Here is a 2,051-nt window from a genome sequence, read left to right on the forward strand (position 1 = left end):
GGAGGGAGGCTTTTTGTTTCATAAGCATCTGCACCTTTCTCGTTTGTTCAATTTTTGTTTTTGCTTTTGTTTATTCTTTTGTCTTATCTTCAATATATTTCTTGGGTCATGTTTTTTTTTCTTTGTTTTTGTTTTGCTTTTTTTGTTTTCTTTTTTTCGGTAAGTGTTTTACTGAGCTCGCAACTGCATAAGGTCATATGAGTGCGCGGGACACACAAGACATTTATCGATTTTAGGCAACCAAGGGATCTTTAACGTGCGCAACTTGCACACCTATTGAATGAGAGGCAGACACCTTAACCTCTAGGCCACGAGTATCCTAATGATGAGTAAACTAATCTTTAGGAAAAATTCATGTATTTTTGTTATTATTTTTAATTGGCGTGTATAAAATTATTTTCCGTCAGCATTGATGCGTCCCTTGTTTGTTCAAATAGAAGTTGTTTTTATTTTGTTCATTAATCTTGATTTCATGATGGTTATTTTTGTAATGTAATCCTTCTGAAGATTGAAATATTTTTATTAAGCAACAATAATTTGGTTTTTAAATTGGGGCATCGCTTTTTAAAAAATATTCGTCTGGAACATTTTGACTTGTTTTGTCTGCTTAAATCGTATGTCTGTTTTTCATTTTTTATCACATTCACTTGATCTCATAGTTTATCATAAACTTTATGCTGTCCTCTCCTTCTGTAGAGTGAAACACTAGTGAACAAAAATATTATTTTGATAAGTGAATCAGGGGTCTTTACGTATTTACTTGAACATTCTGCACGTAGGCCATCTAGTCTATTCTATCTAATTCTAATCTAATTTATTATTTTCTTTCTCCTTTTATAAATATTAGTATTTGTGATATTTTATCCGACCGAAGGCTGAGACGTAGACTCTCCAAAATAGTATTTCACTGAGACGGGCGGGGGGAAGGTGCACACAATTAGACACACTATTTCGTAAGTACAATACTTTTGTTTTTGGTCTGTCTTTATATATGGTGTTATGCTACATCGTACTGATAGGACTGTACCGTAAGACATTTGTGAAGCATGCGGAAAAATGAGTTACTTCTCGGATTTAAGCCATACTGAAATAGATACATCCTGCTTAAAGTTGAAGGGGAAGTTTTTACAATTTATATGTAGGAAATTATAAAATACATGTTATATATAGTGTAGAATATCGACAAATCTGACCCTTGCGTCGATTTTTGGCCAATATCTCCTTTTTTGTGGATTGCAAGAAGTAACTCATTTTCTCAGCACTCCTCACTTTTAAGAATAGTGATTAACTTTCCAAAAATTCTAATGATTCTAGATCTATCTATGGCTTCTTTTTCCAGCCCAATGCTGACGTACGTGACTTTGATAGCGACAGACCCAGGGGGCTCCAGTGCTTCCGCACAGATCAGAATTACTGTGGAGGATGTCAACGACAACACTTGCTCGTGAATATAATGTTGTACTTCTGGTTTTTTGACACGATCATAAATACACAAACACACATACACACGAACACACATACACACACATACGCGCACACGCACGCACACACATAAACACACGTACACACACACACACACACGCACGCACGCATACGCACACACACACACGCACGCACACACACACACACACACACACACACACACACACGCACGCATACACACACACACACACACACACATTCATCATACATATTCACACACACACTCACATACACACACACCCCAGACACACATGTCACATACACGCGTACACACACACGCATACACGCGCACAAACACAACCACAGACACTCAAATACAAACACACACACGCGTACACACACAAAAACACACAGACAGACACACACTCACACTCACATTCACACAGAAACTCACACGCGCACACACACACAAATGTACATGCACATAAATAAACACAGCCATGGACACACAAACAACCATGGAGAATGTCAACGACAAAACTTGCTCGTGAATATGTTGTGTTTATGGTTTTTTGACACACTTATAACACACACACACACACACACACACACACACACACACACACACA

The 2,051-nt window shown here is 37.5% G+C and overlaps 1 protein-coding gene across 1 annotated transcript in view; it reads left to right on the forward strand.

Moving 5' to 3' along the window:
• LOC101851344 (protocadherin Fat 1) overlaps window positions 1-2,051 on the forward strand; it is a 27,186-nt gene that overhangs the window by 12,188 nt on the left and 12,947 nt on the right. The window contains exon 7 of the mRNA XM_035969314.1: window positions 1,340-1,444. Within this exon, the coding sequence (XP_035825207.1) occupies window positions 1,340-1,444 (105 nt within the window). The remainder of the gene's footprint in view (window positions 1-1,339; window positions 1,445-2,051) is intronic.

The sequence above is a fragment of the Aplysia californica genome, unplaced genomic scaffold (assembly GCF_000002075.1).
Source record: "Aplysia californica isolate F4 #8 unplaced genomic scaffold, AplCal3.0 scaffold00137, whole genome shotgun sequence".
NCBI classification, from domain to species: Eukaryota; Metazoa; Mollusca; class Gastropoda; order Aplysiida; family Aplysiidae; genus Aplysia; species Aplysia californica.